The 17,759-nt window shown below is 30.8% G+C and overlaps 1 protein-coding gene across 15 annotated transcripts in view; it reads right to left on the bottom strand.

Annotated features, from left to right (window-relative positions):
• Nucleotides 1-17,759, bottom strand: part of LOC148238882 (rho guanine nucleotide exchange factor 10-like protein) — a 217,533-nt gene that overhangs the window by 31,261 nt on the left and 168,513 nt on the right. For 6 of the 15 annotated variants that reach the window (XM_088181513.1, XM_088181486.1, XM_088181496.1 and 3 more), the window contains one exon: nt 9,005-9,121. The exons of the other annotated variants lie outside the window; for them this stretch is intronic. In XM_088181513.1, coding sequence (XP_088037639.1) covers nt 9,005-9,062 — 58 coding nt within the window. In that variant the 5' untranslated portion in view covers nt 9,063-9,121. The remainder of the gene's footprint in view (nt 1-9,004; nt 9,122-17,759) is intronic. 15 annotated transcript variants of the gene reach the window in all.

Below are 17,759 nucleotides of genomic sequence, written 5' to 3'. Positions count from 1 at the left end.
CATGGAAATTCTGGTTAAATATAGAACTAAATACAATCGGCGAAGGTGTGCGTCTAATTATAAATATACTAACGCTCAATATATATTAAGAATCTTTAAATAGATTGTTATATTTTTTCGTCTTTTAAAGATAAAAATGAATTTATAAGAAGATATTTTTTTTAAAATGTTTTTCAGATTGTCAGTTATATAATTTGCATTGATATACAAATTAATGTATTTTAAGTACCTGTCATAAGTACAACAGTGATGATGAATGTACAAATACGGGTAATTTATAATATGTGATGGTCGGTTTTATCAATTAGACCACCTAGAAAAATTCACAGCATACATCAGAAAGCTTTTAGTGAAATTGACGCACTGATCGTGGGAAAGAAAATTTCGTTCTTTGTCAGGTCTTTGTAATATCGGCTGATAATTTACACCTGTCATAAAACAAGAGCTTAGTGCTCGGTACAGACCGTGCATGACAATATACGGATCAACACTAAAATCATTAAAATTATTTTTTTAATTAGCAAGTGATATTATATATTAAATATACAGAATTTTGTCATAAATTAAAAGGAATTACAATAGCGCTCTAAGCCTGCATGGATGTTTTAAAAAATAACACAACGGTCAAGCGCAATAGGAATAATAAAATTTCCCTAGTTTGGCCATGTATATAAAATATGGATACACGGGGTTAAAGCACGGCCAACGAGACAAATTAGAATAGTTGAGTTTGCACAAGAATAGCAGCAGGCGATAAAATAATAAAGAAGCAGCCGCTTCTCTCTTCACGTTTACCCTGGTCCAGGTCAATGTCCAGAATCCAGCGTTCAACCCAGTTTGGAAACGATTGAATCATTCGGACGCAAACACGGAAAAGGAAAGTATACAATAACATACACACATATACAAACTACGTTAATTTACATTGTTGCACAATATTTATTTTACAAAAAACTTTGTTAGGACATAATATAAAAAATACTAAGAACAATCAGCAAAATTTAAAAATAAAGTACTATAAAACAATATATATAACAAAACTTTTCGTGAACTTGGTCGTGAATGTTTTGCGCTATGTAGAAGCATATATTGACCACGTAGAAACTAATCAAGTGATTACATTATACATCTTGTTTATATAATATGCATGATATTTATTTTTAATAATTCCTATTAATTTGTAAAATAAATTATCACTTTTTAAACATGCTGTATATATGGTCATGGAATACTCATTTATATATATTAAGGAAAATATGAAGGTCAGCATTATGCAAATTTGCAATATTTTGTAAAAAAAATACATGGATTGTGTTATTTAAAAGTCAAATCTGTTGATCTTTAGTTGTAGAAGAAAATCTAACAAGTAATAGCTCATCATATCAAGGTATTATAATATTCAAAATACATATACTTAATATAATAGTAAAATGACAGTTTTTTTGTATGGAGGTTGATCATGACCTTTATTTGTATTTGAATTAGTTAAAAACAACAAACCACATAAGCCACAAAAGAAAGCACATAGGGAACTTCAGACGTCATTATTGACTGATAATACTGTTGATTCATAATGTGGTGCACTTAAAAGTAGCATTTCAAATTTGCAATTTTAAATGGAGAAAAACATTCTAAAGTAAGAATCACATTGCCATGACGAAGGCAAGGTAATTGAGAAATAAGTCGCTTGAAACCTAAAGCAACGTTTTGTTTGATCTTAATAGTTTGCGCACACCTTAAGAATTACTATGATTCAGGGACTTTAAGAACTCTACTGGATAATTAGTAACTTTTGTTTGTCTATTATTTTAGCAATTAAATTAAATAAATTTGCTGCAACTGGCATCATAAAAAGAAGTTAAAAATAATAAAATATTTTATGTTTGTGCGTCGCTGTTTTTTTTAGCACAGCTAGTAATTAAATAATGGACATTTGATGGCAGCGTTTCGCAGTTAATATAATTCGGAATGGTAAAAAAACAATTTAGAAGATAACGGGAAACTGATATTGATGTGTGTACGTAGATCACGAGAAAAGAGTTTGTTTAACTGGATTAAACGATCCAATAATATGATTAATATATACCTATAATTGCAAACATTTTTTAACTGCTGTTAGAATTATTGTTCTTTTTATACTATTATCTGAATTTTACAATATCTGCGAGCATAATTTTTTATATTCATCAACCGGAAGGAGTAAAAAACATGATGCAATAAAGTATGACACACGCATACAAGTCTCATTTCGGGCTGAAGATAATGGGTGGAAGAAGAGTGAAGGTCGGCTCCAACTATGGAAGCAGAAGAGAAGCTGCTTCACAGCGGCCGGCGCCTGTGCACCTAACAACCTGTCCGAACCCGACATTTTGAATAAAACATATTGATACATTTGTTCGGCGAAGCGGCTTTTTGCTCGTCGGGTTCCCAAATCGGAACCGGCACCGGTCCCGCATTGAGAAACAATGTTAAGAGCACCACATACGATCGAATCGATACATTAGTGGCTCAGTACCAGATTGAGGAACCAAATAAATTAAGATTTCAATGCACAAATATGCTCTGTAATCCATACTAGATATTTATAAATAAAAAAATTAGCTCACATTATATTTACGTATATAGGTGAGTTTTTAAATCACTCAAATAAGATAAGGAGGCTCGTCTTAAAAATCAAAGGTGAGTCGTATTTTCCGCGAATAGATAAAGCCATATATAAATTCACATTAAGGTGTAGCTTCAAATTCCACATTTGGTTATTAATTCCGCGGTTGGTATAAAACAAGAATTATCATTACAATGATCAGAATGCAGTTCGTTGCGAGAATGTGGCGCAATTAATGTACAATTGTGCTCCGAATATAAATTAAAGCAATGCAATGGTATGCTAGCCAAATTAATTATAAATAAATAATTTAAGCAATAAGTAAAGGCGTCGATCTAAATAATCTCAATTGCTTTAAATCAATTCTAGGAAACAATACAAAAGTACAACTTATTACTCCATTTTAATTGAGTAAAAATATTTTAATAAATTATGCATATGTATAGTTTTTCGCTTTTGAGGCAGAAAGGATGTGACTTTGCAGAAAAAAATAACAGTTTATTTAATTAAGCATATATAAAAAATCACATATTTTATATAGCTGATTCAAAACAGCACTGGCGAATCGCAGATGAGGATGTTGATGGGCCAATTTCATCACTTATTGTACCTACTCACGAAATATGTTTACGCGGTGATCGTTGACAAGAGGGTAAATGACAATAGTCCTGTTTTCGCGGATTAAAACGCATTTTTAGGGTGATGTAATAATAGGTACTTCATAAAATCATAACAATTAATAATAAAATGTTTTATCCCGAGCTTTTTATTCCATTGCAAAGCCTTACTTTCGAGACGAGTTAGTGTATATATATATATTTTTTTTTTTGAAATAGTCGTTAGAATGCCATATAAATTGATTATGAGAGTGGTTGAAACTCCCACGAGAATTTGTAATTCTTCAAAGCATATTTATCTGAACTAATAATTAATAAAAATATATAAACTGCAATGCACGGCCGTGTTCTTGGGCAAAAAACTAGAGTTCAGCGAGTATAAAAAGACAATGCGCAATATGTTTGATAAAATTAACATTTGTAACTCCGTGAATTTCAAGTGCACATAAGATAAACTTATTTTGATATTCATATAATTCAAGCGAAAAATATCCGTATAAATATTTTTTATATTTTTAATAATATAATATTGCAGTTGCGTAACTAGGGGGGCAGACCGCCCTGGGCGGAATTATAATAATCATTGCTATTCTAATTGGATTTAATTTTTTTTAACGAATAGCAACATTAAATGGTTTTAATATTGAATTTAATCCATATATTTTTAATTGCTCACGAGATCCATAACCCAAATGATGTTTCATGACAACATGCAATTATTATAACTAAAGTCATCGAGTAATCCCTATATAATCTTAAACATGCTTATAGAATTTTAAATTTATTTGATCCTTTTAAACAATATCTTTCGAGGCAGTGTTATTTGACGATGATGAGGTAGAAAATTAATCACTTGTTTTGACACCAGCCTTACGTTGCAAAATAAGGGTTGTCTTAATTAAAGTAAACTAGAGTTTTAAATGCCAATAAATTTAATGAGTTTTTCTGAACACTAGTATTTAAAGCGTTTATTATCTTTTACACAAATTAGATAAATTGCCATTAAATGAATAAATAAAGTTTTCTATTTTAAAAACTATAAAACTATTAATTATTTTAAATATATTTTCCTCAAAAAAAATATTTTTTAATAATAATATATGGAATTATAATGGATAATAATTACACGCTTTTCTTACTGTTGTGTTACTATATTAATATGTGCGATTATCTGTCTGCGATTTTTCGCCAATTTTACCACAAATCGTCCTTGTCCATTTACGGCTCGAACTATAGCCCCACGCACAATTATTGCGCCATGTTTTTGTATCACTGGCGCCGGTCTACAAATTACGCGCGCAATCAAAGCCAATTTTTTAACATCGATTACGTTCCGCGGTTAAATCGGTCGCGTTAGCTCATTATATTATTATTCCGTAGCAATGTTTGTTTATTACGTACATATTTAAACACCGGTCTCGTCAAACGTTCACAATGCACGCAAGCAAACGGACAAATGAACTGAAAAAAGGAGCGCTCATTGAAGATTTACGCAAGTAAACACGCGCCCACGTAAGATGAATCATGTTGATTTAAGAAATTTGCATATACACCGTCGAATAAACGATGACACAACCGTTTTATAATGTAAATGTTTATTGTTGACGAGTTGCGGTGTATGTGTGTCGCTTTAGCGCCGACGAAGGGTCGCGTAAGTTTTTAAATCGGACAATGGGACATAAGCGGAGATGTGGCGAGGCCACATACGATCGATAATATTTATATGCTCGAATCTTTGTAATCCTATGAAATTGAGAAGTCATAAAAGGTATTCAATAGAAAGATTACTTGAATATGTAAATGAGATTTAAATATATAATATTTAAAGTCAAACATAAAAACACTTATTTTCTCTCTCTTAATATATAAAAGTTAAGCTTCTCTTCTCTCTATATGTTCGCGATTATTTTGAACACAGATTGTATTATTTTATATATGTTTGCATATGTTAGCATATTTACAATTAATTAGATAATTACATATATAAATACACTAGAAGTTCACAATTTTAATTGAGCTTCATATTAGTGTATGAAAGAGGGACTATTAAAGCACGCAATAATGTACATAGAGTTGTAATGTAACTGCATTTATAATGTGTAATTGAATCGATTTATACATTCTCACCAGAATGCCAATCAAATCTTAACAAGAGTCCCAAATTAAACATTTTGACAGACCCTTATCAACTGAAACAACGCACAAATTGCCTCTTAAGAGCGCTTCGACATCAAACGGTCTTTATTCATCGCATTGAAAAACGACTCATACATTTTCCGTCGATCAATCATAGGCATTAATGAGATGGTGCGGTTATGGTAGAAGACGAATTCGGCTGTACGTCAATCGTTGGTGGTCAGATGAAAGGAAGTCGAGGAGTGCTTCCATAGATATCAGTCATCAGGTCGTGACTGTCTTCGGACGCAGTTTCCTCTTCTCGGAGGCGTTTGGATAATGGATGGAGTCCACAGCGCGTTGTCAGGCATACACCATGGGAAAGTGACGGCGAAGGGGAGATTCAAAACGAACGAAAGTGACAGCGAAATTTAACAAGTCGGAAAAGGGAAGCTGATCTGGGGACAATAGTAGAAACTTTCAAATTGTCAGATTCGTGTAGTGTAGCAGCGAACCTACCTAGAAGGCGGTGGGAACGTTTGATTGACGCAAAATCTAGTACAATCCGTAAGACGTTGCTAAGAAACACCGATAGAAGATTTTTTTAGGAGGTGAAAATTCAGTTGATTGAACTTTACTTGCAACTTTAATTGCATATAAATTGTTAGCATTATAAAATATTGTGTTAGAATTGCATTTAGGATATTTTAAGAATGAATAGTGCAAATGAAGTATCCTTTAAGCCCGTGTTTGTTTGAAGGTCCGCAAATAATTGTCACCCATTTTAAAATGCTTATACCGAAAATTCCAAGCAAATCATCATTCACAACCTGTGTAACTATCGTTAGAAATTGCAATAACGATAGTACCGGTAACGGTAATACCGGTATTGGGGGAAAAGTCAACATTCGGTACTACCGGTATTAAAAAATTAAATATCGGTAGTTTCAAAAACATTTTTTTTCTCAAATCCGTACATTTTATTGGCTGAAAACGACATCTCATGGCTTAGAACTAAAAACACGACGATTTCTATGTTCTTTAAAAGCAGAAGTGGATAATAAAATTATTATTATTCTAAAGGATCCACATAAGTAGTGTTATCGGCGTAGGATATTATATGTTATCAATGTATCTATAATATTTAGCTAAGCATTTGTAGTTAAAATTTAATTTATGCTACTTTTAACACTTTTTAGAAATATGTATACGAGAGATATACCTTTCAAAAATAAAAATTATTAAGATATTCTAAAATAAATATAAAATGTGCAATAATTAAAATAGGATTATATAAATAAATCTGTTTTTAGAAAAAAATATAATATGTCGCATTTTAAATAAACAACTTTACAATTTTCTACGCACTACTTTTTTATAAGGTTCTTTCAGAAAATCATAACTGAGTTTAAAATAATGAGTAATATAGGAATAAGTGTATATTGCATTGGAATAAATTAGAAAGTGGTGTAAAATGTATAAAAATTTTGTTGGCACCCAGAAGCGGTGTATCAAAAACCATGATTTTATAGACTTATTGTTCCAAAAGAAGAAAGACATAGAACCCGTATTTTTAAATATATTTTCACCGACAATAAAGTAAATGAATGAAAGTAAAAAAATAAAAGGCACAAAAAGGTTTTTGTACACAGTCGACTTATTGATTTTTATTAGTATTCATAGACAACACAATAAAGGATCAACATTAAAAGTATTTTTAGAAGTACCTGAATGTTAGGAAGATTGCATAAAAGCATTGTTTGAAACACGAAATATACATAAACAGACAAATAATTGGTCATAAATGTCGGCAACTTTAATCGAAATATGATCTGCTTAATTCATATATTTCCCAAAAAATATGAAGACGACAATAGTTAATACTTCTTCACTTCGGATTTTTTTGCAAAATTCGCAAGCATGTAGCAACATTCAACGATATATTACAGTGAAAATTTATCAATATAACATTTAGTTTGACTTTGAATAAATGGACATTTTTATTACAAATTATTACATTTAGTCTATTTTATTATCAATTATTAAAAAAATAAATGATGTTATTACCGGTATTAACTGTTTTCTCTTTCGGTAAATCCGGTATTATTGCAATCCCTAGTTGTGGTGCTGTGTACTGGGAATACTGTGTCGAGACATCCCTAGTGTTTATTTCTGGGACTAATTTTTTTGAAGTCCCGAGAATCAATTTTTGGGACTTAATATTAACAATGAAAACTATTTTCAAAATTGCTTCCAAAAATATGTTTAAACAAAGAAGAAGATTTATTAAATTATTTTTTTCTTCTAATATTGATTGTATGAATTTAATTGAACCATTTTGATGGTTCGAAATCTGAAAATTAGAGCCAGCGATCTTTATGAGTATATACAAGCGCAGGGCTTGGACTGTGGCAACTGCGTCGGAGTATGTACAGACGGTGCTGGAAACATAGATATCGTTCATTTAAAAAAATTGTCTACTAAGTGTACGATGCACTTAAAGCATCTAGCTGCTTTTTAATGACGCGATAAATATCATCATAGATTAAATTTGTAGTCGAATAGTTTCATTCTTGCGTCAGCGGTCGGCAAAAAATCCTATTTTTACCGACTCAGAAACTCTGTTTCAAACAATACATAATACATATGTGTTATTAAAATATATTTTGTAAACGAAATAAAAATACTTTAAAGCTTATATATCAATGGCTTATTATAATATTTACGTGTTCTGTCAGTCTATTATATATAATGTATATATTTTATTATAATCTCGGAAACAAGAAGGGAAATTCTGTCTAATACAAACACATTGTTCGTCCCTATCATGTCAGCTCTCCATGTTTTATTATGTACACACGTACCCTATGATAACAGCATGCAATTCCAAACAATGTCACGTTTAAAATGTCGCACACGATCCGTGATGCCATTAGACACCGGCTAAGAGCAACTCGACCCTTTTCCTCTCTACAACTTCTGGCAGAAACGCCATTCTAAGTCTAGACGTTAAAAACTTCGATCGAACACCATTAAATTTAATCCTCTCATGTATTGGACGGCATTTTCTGACAAATCTACAGCAGACGCTGACGCCTCGCCGAAGAGCTTAATTGGCAAATTTGCGACTAAAGAGGAGTGCGACCGTCGTTTAATTCAGTTCACAGTGTGGTTAGAAATAATCGATGTGTTAGCTTCAAATTAACTTTAGATAGAATAATATGAATTTTATGTAAAGGTGTAATACACAAATATAATAACTAAGACTCAGTTCAACTTTCTATTGCTAGAAAAAAAAACACATAATTAAAATAGCATATTTGTTATTGCTTCTAAGCATTAAGGAAATAATTTATATTTTTAATTGATTATTTTGAAAGAAATAGTGATCTAGATTTCAAAGATATTATGATTAAAATAAAATATAGGTAATTTATGGACAAAACTATCATGTAAATAAAATATGTTTAATAATTGGAAAAAGAAATGAAGGAATCGGTGCTTTCATAGCTTATACAGACACACAACCACTGGTATATGTACTATCTATGTAAAACACACAAACATAAGTTAATCACAAATAAAAAGCGATGCTTTATGAGTTAAACATATCTGCGATTGATCCACCCAATGATGTAATATAAAAGCAAAACTTTTCATTGCGTACCGAGATCTATGGACGATAACTTTAGCAGGCTTTGGGCTTTAAGCAATGCCTTCCTCATGTTTCGTCCTTAAGAAGCAGATCGGGATTCTCCATTGCGTTTATTATTAAAGTTACATCCTGGGAAAATAAAATAGTTTTAATATGTAAAATCATGATTCAATATTACGGAGCTTAATCTATATTATACATTGAATTATTTTCTATCGATCGTTTGAACGAACACTTCCGACAGGCCGACACAAAGTGAATTCTCTTAACCCGAGGCTGTTAATTTGACAGTTAAGTATTACGCCTTCGACGTTGTGGTTTGAGGAGAAAGGAGTTAAAACTTTCATTGTTTGTACAACAGTCGCGCGATAACGAACAGAAAAATATGTAATCCGAGTTTCGCAATACAAGAGTTTTTTGTTGATTAGCGAATTTGCATCAATTTGTCGAAAACTTTACATCGACGTTGCCTAATGATAAAACGAAACTCTGTGATACTTTTAATTTTGACAAAGGTACGTGAAAAGGTCAAAGGGTCTTCTATTTAGGGGCTAAATTTGCATGTCAGATTTAAACTTTGACTTCTCTCAACCGACGACTGTATCGATCGTTTTTTGAGTTTCATTTTTAGAGTTAGTTGAATAATAGAAAGCAAATGAAAAATTCAGGATATTCAAGCCCTATTTAGATCAAGGTATTTTCTGTATTAACTATTCGTATTCGTTAAGCAGTTAAATAAGTCATAAAATCTCACTATCAAGTATTTTATTCGACAAATAAAAATACAAGTTTATAGACACCGAAGCTAAAATTACATTATCTTCTCTTCTCCCCCAACAGCATATTATGAGCTTATTATCAATATTGGTCCATTTAGAGGGCCTGTATTTTATTTTGGAATTTTTGGAATTTTAGTCGTTATACCGCATATACGTGCATACTGGTTTAAGTGGTAATAAAAGTCTAAAAAGGATAGCATGATTACCTAGAAAATGAGTTCGTCTGGAAGCATTACGTGTGTATATTATTAGTGTATACTTAAGTATATTTTATTTATATAGATTACCATTTCAAGTAGTTAGTTTTAATAGTTTATAACTATTTAACGTTTAAAGTGAAGTGTTGCGTGCAGAAAAAACACCACTTTTTATCACCCATTTAGGGGTATGTCCTTATTGTTTTTGAATGGTTATTTAGCCATTGACCGGCAGTTTTTGTGGTGGCCCACAATTTAGTTGCAATATTATTATGTATTTGCCAATAAGATTATCGGCAAGATAAATGTTACATAATGCAAGATTAGTTCAAATACTTTTTAATTAAAAAATTCTAAATGGTGCAATAAATCGAGTTAAGTGTAAGGATAACTACCCTTGGTGTAAATCGAGTAATTCTACGCATGTGCTTACGTGATAGGCGTAAATGGAAGTTACCAATTAGTGAAAAATTTGATTAAGAAATAAATGTGGACATCATTTTTATGTGGCTTAATGAATAGAAAAAAATGCTTCTAACACGCATGGAATGAGTCAATCAAAACAAAAGCTGGACTATTTTGGATCAAGGAAGAGTGACGATCTCTGATGATAGTAAAATAAATTTATACGGGGAAAATGGGGTGTATTACGTTATTTGTCAATGTGATGAAAGTTACAGAAAAAAATATTTCAAACAACTGAGCGAAATCCAGAGAGCCATATGATCTGGGGGTGCTTCTATTATCCCGGAATGGAGGGTATTCACTTCATCGTCGGTGAAGGCAGTGGATTATAAAACTTTAGTTATATACAAAATATAATTTTTTGCACGTGTATGCATAACTTAAATGCAGATGTATTCTAAAAAGGTTATACTTTTATTTACTACATATTTTGATTGTTTCCATAACATTTATATTTTTATTTTATTAAAATAAGTCTAGCTTCAGTATAGTTAAAGCTCCATTCTCATGCATAGTATACAAAATACATTTTTTACATTCTATTTAAAAGTAAATGTATTTACATTATAAATTACAAATATTTTACAACAATGCCTTTACTGACAGTAATTGTAGTGAAAATAATTGAATTTACTCATATGCAAATTGGATAATCGTGTATTTTTTAAGCATACCAGAAGAGTTAATTAATTTAATTAACAAAATAGCAGCGAATTGATTTATGAAAGGTAATCAGAGTAATGAAAAAATATACCGACGATCGCAATGAGTATAACACAAACGAAAATTAATTGAGCGAAACACTGTCATAAAGCCAATTTCAAGTCAGGATTGGCAATTTCGCGAGTAAACTAAGTTAAGTTTTGAATAGTTATTGGACGCTTGAAAACGGTGGGAAGTTAATTAAAAAAACCGCGTTTTAATAACGTGCAATGTTCTTTTTTTGTGTGATTTAATTAACGCAAATTGTGATCATGGCTGCGCGGCAATTAAGCTGTTAACTAGACTGTTTTTATGAAACACAATTGATTGGAGATAAGGCCAAAGATATTCGCTAAAAGAAATTTAAGTATAATATGAAAGAAAATATTGTAAATGATATGTGATTATTTTTATTTTTTTATATATCATAGTTAAGTGTATGACTTTCGAGGAAGTGCGAATGTGGCGTGAAATAGAAAAAAATATCCCAAACGAGCTGTAATTAATAACGTTTTATTTGAACGTGTGACCTTTGGACAGGAGTTATATAAGGTAAAATAAACTAAGAAAAGACATAACATTGTTCTAAGGTCACAACGAGATTGTAGTCGATAAACGTATGTATTTAGATAAAGGACAGGATCAAAGGTGGAGCAAATCAAGTCGAGAGAAAGCGCAATGTCGGATAAGCGAAGAAAATCGGTAAGATTGACGATAGCTTAGAAGTTACAGTTTTGGGGTTGTTGTTATTATGTAATTTAAGCGAATAAGTATAATAGTTAAATTTATATAGTATTTTATTAGATTAAAAAGAAATTTATGATATATTCATATCACTTGATCTCCTTATATGAATATAAGCAGATCAAGTGATATGACAATGTTTTTTGTTTTTACATAGTATTTTTATTCTGCACTACAGCTTAAATGTAATGATATTTCACAAAACTACAAAATGATTTTAGATTTGATCTATGTCTGTAAGTCTAATATATAATATTAAAAGTATTTTTTTTTTGCTAGAGTATAAAAAGAAAACCATTGTAGAGATATAAATCAATATTTTTCTGACAAAAATATTGTTTTATTGTCATTTTACATTTTTATCTTAATGTTTAATATTGCATAATGATAAGAAACTTATTTAAGATTTTGTACATGTCTGTTAATTTCCAAGCAACGTTATTGGTTCGTTAGTACGCTTGCAGAATAAATTAAAATATATTTGAAGCATACTTTATTAATTACAAAATTGAAACTCTAATACAATTGGCAACGTTAAAATAATAATAATTTTAAATATATATTTATAGACATATAATAAAAATATCTAGTTATTGATCTCTTTGTAATCTAAAATTAAAAAAATAAATAATAGCTACTCTATTATTCAATGCATAAAAAGTAACCACTGACTATATAATCATTTTAATGCATCGCTTACATCATATCGCTTGTTAACCTCGGTTACAAAACGGACCAGATTGATGAGCGTTACAATTATTACACGTTACAATCTTACACATACACCTGTAACTATCGATTCCAATTGATTGAACTACCAGTGTGATTTATCACAATGGTTGCATTCGGCCGGGAAAATCGCTAATGGTTTCGCCGAGAGAAATAGCGCTCTCTCAGGTTCATGGTTCAAGTCGAATTCCTGGATCCATATTAGGTCTAATGACGCTGAACACGAGACCGACAATAGTTTAATGGCGATAACGCCATAAGCGCGAGAAGGGAAAATCGGTTCGTGGGAAAATCTAAGCGAGAGGACAATAACAACACCTGCGCGAGGTGAGCCATTGCGGAAAAATTGCGATGCGATCCTAAGGTGACACTCTTTGTGATTCAGTCGGATTAAAGATTACTATGGTGTAATTTAGACCTTGATAATATGAATTCTTATTTACCTTGATAATGTAAATTTTTTAAGGCCAAATTCTGAGACTGACTCGAGTTTTACTCGACTATAATTTTTTATACAAAATACTGTTTTTTTTTAATAAGAAAAATATGTACGTTAAATTCAGATTCAAGTGTTTTCTTGGCAAATATCAAAGAATCGAAGAACATAAGTATTTTTATGGGAAAACTTTTTTCTGTAAAAATGTACGGATAGAGTTATCAATGAAAATGCTGATGCAAGATAAACCTCTATCATTTGATGGATTTTGAAACTAAAAATCACTCTTTCAGGCCTCCTATAAAGTGGCATACATTCAATGAATAGTTTTTAGGAATCTATAGAATAAAAAAGTTGCTGAAATACCTCTGACAAATACCGTTATAAATTTTAGAAATAATTTACGTTTATCGATAATAAAGCTTAATTACGCATTCTAGATTGTCAATGTTTTTTATTTCTCAAGAAGTAGGAACTTACATTTTAATTTCTCGATTTTATCGAGAAATTTTGTCGAATCAAAATATATATGTAATTCACTTATCCCTTAAATTAAAGATACGTTCCAGGAAATATCACGTAAATCGAGGCTTATTACGAAATTAAAACAAAACGAACTATTAATGTAGTTCTTAGATTACTTAAGCAAAGATAAAGTCGATTAGAGTAGTTGAGAATATCGTAAACAACTTTTTGCAAAATATTTCTGACCTCTATTAAATGCTTTCAAAAAAGCATAAATATTTTCAAACATTTGGCACGGACCCATCCTTTCTTATGCAGCGGTTGTAAAACATTTAAAATATTCGTACAAATTTTATTTTTAACTAAAATAAGCTCTTTTAATTTTTGAGCGGATATATAAAGCTCAATAAAGCTAACTATGTTTTTTTGAAATACGCCAGTGATATATGTATCATAAAAGATTTTCTGAAAACCACTGATCACTACCACAAAACACAATTTTTATTCGCTTCAATTTTTAAAAAAAAAATGCAATACTATAAACTTTTTTTGCATATCATGAATTGTCATTAAAAAATCGTATTTAATGACTGAAATCAGTCATGTCCATTGCTTTCTTAATAGTAAATTTTATAGTCCAAATTTAGCCAAAAAGGAATAGTTTTTTTGTCTAGAACATAAAAATGCATTTATCCAAAAATTTAGACCGCAATCATGGGAAGCTTGGATCCAAAGATTTTCTCTAAATAAAGCGTAACAAAAAACAAACAAGAACCATTATTAAAACGCGATTTCTGAGAAATGAACAGTCGTGAGTTAAACTGAAAAGCAGGGAGTAATGAGGAAAAAAGTATTCTAGGAGAATAGTAATTTTAAATTAGGTTTGCTTAAATGCACATTAATAATTGTTATGAGTATTCAATTAACACTTATAATATATATCGATCGATCATAGAAAAAACATATACATATATTTAATCACATACCCGATTTTGAAGGATTCTCGCAAGAATCCTTCAAAATCGGGTGTGTGATTAAATGGCTATTATGAATAGGTGACAGATAGCTTCGAGGTTAATGTGGGTTGTCGTAGTAAAAACTTTTTAATTTTCAAATTTATGTCTGTCGTTTTGAAGGGCATTGTTAAATTTTGCTATTTGTTTACAATAACTTTTAGCTGTAATGGTTTAGATTAAATCCAGAAGCTTTACATTTCATTAAACAAGAAGCTGCTAAAAATTAGATTTTTTGATGTCATATTAAACATATTCAATCTTTAATCACCACTGTTAATGATAATGTCTTGCCCTAAAAGAAACACGATAAATTCATTACTGATGATTACCTCCCATTTTCAATACTATTTACATGGTATTTTAATTTTGCCTAATTTTAAAAACACCACAGGGTCTCTTAAATTTCAGCCGCTCTACCGTACACATGGCTAATCAATTTGTTATTGTTCTGAAATAATACTCAAAACAGAATTTAAAAAAAATCAGAAGTGCATCTAAGGATTTTGATTTGTTCCATTCGAAAGAATGTGTAATATTTGAGTGGGCTTGTTTTATTTATAAAGGAACAGACACTATTCTGACGTAGAGAATAAGACGATAGCAACACACGCGGCACTGTTGTTGTACTATTCCTAGACATTGTATGGACGTAAAACCCACGTCGTTTCAGACACCTCATCAAGCATTCTAGACCTAGAGCAACGACGGAGTTGGCTGCCAAATTATTTATACACGTGGAAGCGAATAAAAATACGGCTATCCGATTGATTTGCCATAGCTGCCAATTTTTTTCGTTTTTCATCAGCATAAAACAGAAGCAAACAATACCATTTATACCAATTCCCATCTCAGTCAGCCATCAATTTACGATTACATTATATGTACCTACATGTGTATGCATGTATGTAAGTGACACATCTTGTATATAAAAAAATATTAACATATTTATTTATTTCAATTTTAAATTTTTATCGCCAATTATATATTTTTTATCAATATTGACCACAGATCACATCAATGAATCTGTTATTCTTCATATTCTAACAATTAGTCTCCGAAGATAAAGAGTAACACTCTTCGAAATTTCAGACGCTCAATAAAAAGTAAGATTGCGATGACATCCCTTGCCAATATCGATTAAAAACTATTAATTAGATTAAATTAAATAAACAGAATACAGAAAAGATATAATACACGTAGGATAAAAAATAATATATAGTAAAAAAGTCATAAAATATTATATCAATAAACTTTTATATAAAATATATTTTCTAGACAATTTCAATTAAGGAGTATTTGGTTTTTCGGGGATTCCTAATTATAGATCCCGATTCAAGAATACTGCAAACAAAAGTGTAAAAGTGTAAACGCGAATAATTTACAGATCGTCAATGTGAAATGCGTTCCTCACAACAAAGCGGAGCATTTTGAAAGATTTATCGCAGACGTTGTTTACGTATAGAGAGAATCTCCACTTACTCTCAAAAGTGATTCATGTATCTTTAGTAGAAGTTTCTCTAGCCAAAATGTTCCCACCAAGATCGTAGGAATAAACTGATCGATAAAATTACATAATATGGCACTTTCCGACACTAAAAAAGCATATGGTTGACGAATCACATCTCCATAGAGAATCTGAAACACTATATTATAGAGTATAGAAATAATGAGTACTCAACCGATTTTAAGCTTTAAACAATTTTAAATCATATTCATTTAGAAGAAAACTAGAATTTGTAACTGCCGTATTTATGTCATTAATAAATAACGAAGAATAAAGAGCAGAAGGCCCAGATTGGACCCTTGAGGAACACCCGAAGGGTGAAATAATCTTTCAACAATCAGCCGCCAAAGTTACAAACAGTCTAGGATCGCTCAAATAACTCAAAATTAACCAAATTAAATTCTATGAGCAACCGAGATCCGACAATTTTTTTAATAATAACCCATGACAACCTTGTCTAAGGCAGATTTTGTCACCGTTTTGGTGAAAGACAGAATGTTACCTAGTAACAGTGGAACAGGCGGATAAATTAATATATTATCTTATTCCGAATTGCAAACTGAAATCAAGAATGCCTTAAATATAAGTATGTAAAATTATTAATTTATATCGCATTGATTCATACATTTTTAAGCTTCAGATTATATTTATAGTTTTGAATAGAAAAATTAATTTATGTAAATTTGTTATATAATAAAAATCGCTACAATATATTTTTTACCAATTTATTTTAGAATAGCATATTTAATTTTTTTTGTTATAGTTGATTTTATAATTGTCACCGCTATGTATAACTCGTGACTGTATTAATTAGCTAGGATTAAACTTTTTTTTGCCACAAATTAAAAAAAATAATTTTGTAAATCATATTAAAATATTCATAACCAGATCCTCTTGCATGCGTGCATATATCACATTTACATGAAATATTAACGTGCACTTAAAAGACATTAACTTCATAACCAATCTTGGTCTTCCAGGGTCAGATTAAAGTATCTCAACGTCTCGGACGTTTAATTATGTATCATTTTATATCGATTTTTTTCTTGTTATTTATTCGCATGATTATTGAGATTTTTTCAGTGTCTGAGACCACTTTCCAGCATCAGAGAAAAAGAAACAGTCGAGTGGACAAATTGACATCCATTGCCGTTAACCGTCAATTACAGACATGTTTAAGCCTATTGAGTCCCATTAGAGTCACTCTCGTTGTTATCGCACTCAGCTAGAGACAATGAGAAAACGATGTAAGGAAATCGGGGTCGTTTCGAGAAATCGGCCACGCTGGCGGAAATATTTGCTAAATTTTAGCAATATTAGATAACGAGCTAGTCCGTGAACTTATCCGTTGAATCGCTCGTAAAAAGGCTGTGGGCATACTCTGTGTGAAACCAAAACCTTGAAATTGCAGTCAATGACGTCTCTAGAACTAAACTAACAAATTTTGGATCGTTAAGTTTTTTTTATGGATAAGTTTTGAGTAAAACACGCGTGGGTAGCATGCGGACATAAATTACAATGTTACTAATTAGGAGTTTTTTAGTTAATTTAATGATCGACTTGCTCTTGAGCGAAATAAACTTTGAATTTCGAAACGTTAGTCATTAAAGAATTTTACAATTTACCTGTGAGATTGTAAACTAAGCATTATGGAAATTCATATGCACATTTATGCACATATCAATCGTTGAAAAACAATTTATGATCGTGTTTAGAATTTTTTTACCATA

Source organism: Plectrocnemia conspersa, unplaced genomic scaffold, assembly GCF_051122295.1.
Source record: "Plectrocnemia conspersa isolate PC_06_02 unplaced genomic scaffold, ASM5112229v1 ptg000001l, whole genome shotgun sequence".
Classification (NCBI taxonomy): domain Eukaryota; kingdom Metazoa; phylum Arthropoda; class Insecta; order Trichoptera; family Polycentropodidae; genus Plectrocnemia; species Plectrocnemia conspersa.
Note: the sequence above shows the minus strand (reverse complement) of the source record. Positions and strands in the feature narration are given on the sequence as shown.